General features: G+C 32.2%; 1 protein-coding gene across 1 annotated transcript in view; it reads right to left on the minus strand.

Annotated features, from left to right (window-relative positions):
- LOC105457063 overlaps positions 1–1,396 on the minus strand; it is a 16,937-nt gene that overhangs the window by 2,270 nt on the left and 13,271 nt on the right. Inside the window, 3 exon segments of the mRNA XM_011701499.1 lie at positions 913–988; positions 1,151–1,240; positions 1,294–1,303. Of these exon segments, the coding sequence (XP_011699801.1) occupies positions 913–988; positions 1,151–1,240; positions 1,294–1,303 (176 nt within the window).

A 1,396-nucleotide genomic window follows, 5' to 3' on the forward strand; every position in this document is an offset into this window, starting at 1 on the left:
TCAAAGTTGGTTTCATTACTTTTCTTGTTGTTTATTTCTACAATAAGAAAGAGTTTCCACTGGAAAAGCTGAAATTGATTTTGAAATGAACTTTAGAAATGTCTTCAAAGTCTAAGTAAAGGCCTTCTTCTATTTGCATTTACATGGCCTTGTTTACCTTACAAAGCCTACAATTTTTATTTGAAACTTTTATCCGAAATGCTTTTCCTAAAAATTATTTGCAAGCAAGTAGAAGAGTGGAAATTGTTTCTTATTGTAAACATAAACAATAAGAAAAGTAATGAAACCAACTTTGACCCCAAAGCCACCTCTATTATTCAACCCCCAGTCCAAAAAAATACTAATAATTATTTCACTCCCAAGCGTTACTTAAAGTTCTCATTTAAAAATCAAAAGTTGACCTCCAAATGACCTTCAGGAGTGTTTTCAAGGTCACAGTAAAGGTCATTATTTCGTGTACCATTTCACATTCTACAACTTTTGCCTGAAACATTTTTCTCAAAATTGCTTTGCCTAAAAGCTATTCGCATGCAAAGATCCGTTTTGAGAAACACGGTATAAAATGATAACTTTGAGATTTCATAATTTGCCAACAAAGAGTATGCTCCATTTGAAAGTTTCAGAAAATTAGTGTCTCATGGTTTACTATCATTTATCACCAATATGAAGTCTGGAATCGAGGGCGAGAATACAGGGCATTTTGGCCTGTTTTTAGGGTCACTCTTTCAAGTACAGCTTTCAGAGAAACTTTTAATTCATAGCATGTTGAATTCGTTATGAATTCGTAATTTTTTTCGTTTGCTTTCTTTTCCCATTCATTCAAATACTGCAAGAAATCTTCTATATCTTACAGCAGTGGAAAAAAACGTAAAAATTAATTGTACAACTTGTGTAGTATATTTCATTGCATACCTTCCACATTTGATTGCCTGACTTTAACGCATTGATGGACGTTCGACTGTTCATCGCTGTAATCAGAGCTTTCATTCTGGCACAAAACTTTATTGACCCACTGCAATCTATGAGATCTGAGTGATCATTTAAATAATTTCAAACCATCGGCGATCCCGAAAAACTGTAAAAACGTATATTATTATATTGTGTAATACATTTATACACTTAACTTCAAATAGGACGTGACTTTACTTACTTGAAAGGCCATTGCAACATTCATTTTTTGATAATATCTCGGTTTTACGTATTGTTCTGTTAATTTATAGTTAACTTTTAAATTGAAAATCTTTGGATTTTCGATTTCAAGTAGAGCGTATCAATATTTCAACGACAACGTACCATCAGGCGTCTGCAAAAAACAAAAATTATAACAATAACAATGAAAGTTTGTATTTATTTATCTACATGTTCGTACTATTAACGGACGGCTAGTATTACTAAC

The sequence above is a fragment of the Wasmannia auropunctata genome, unplaced genomic scaffold, assembly GCF_000956235.1.
Source record: "Wasmannia auropunctata unplaced genomic scaffold, wasmannia.A_1.0 LD336106.1, whole genome shotgun sequence".
NCBI lineage: Eukaryota > Metazoa > Arthropoda > Insecta > Hymenoptera > Formicidae > Wasmannia > Wasmannia auropunctata.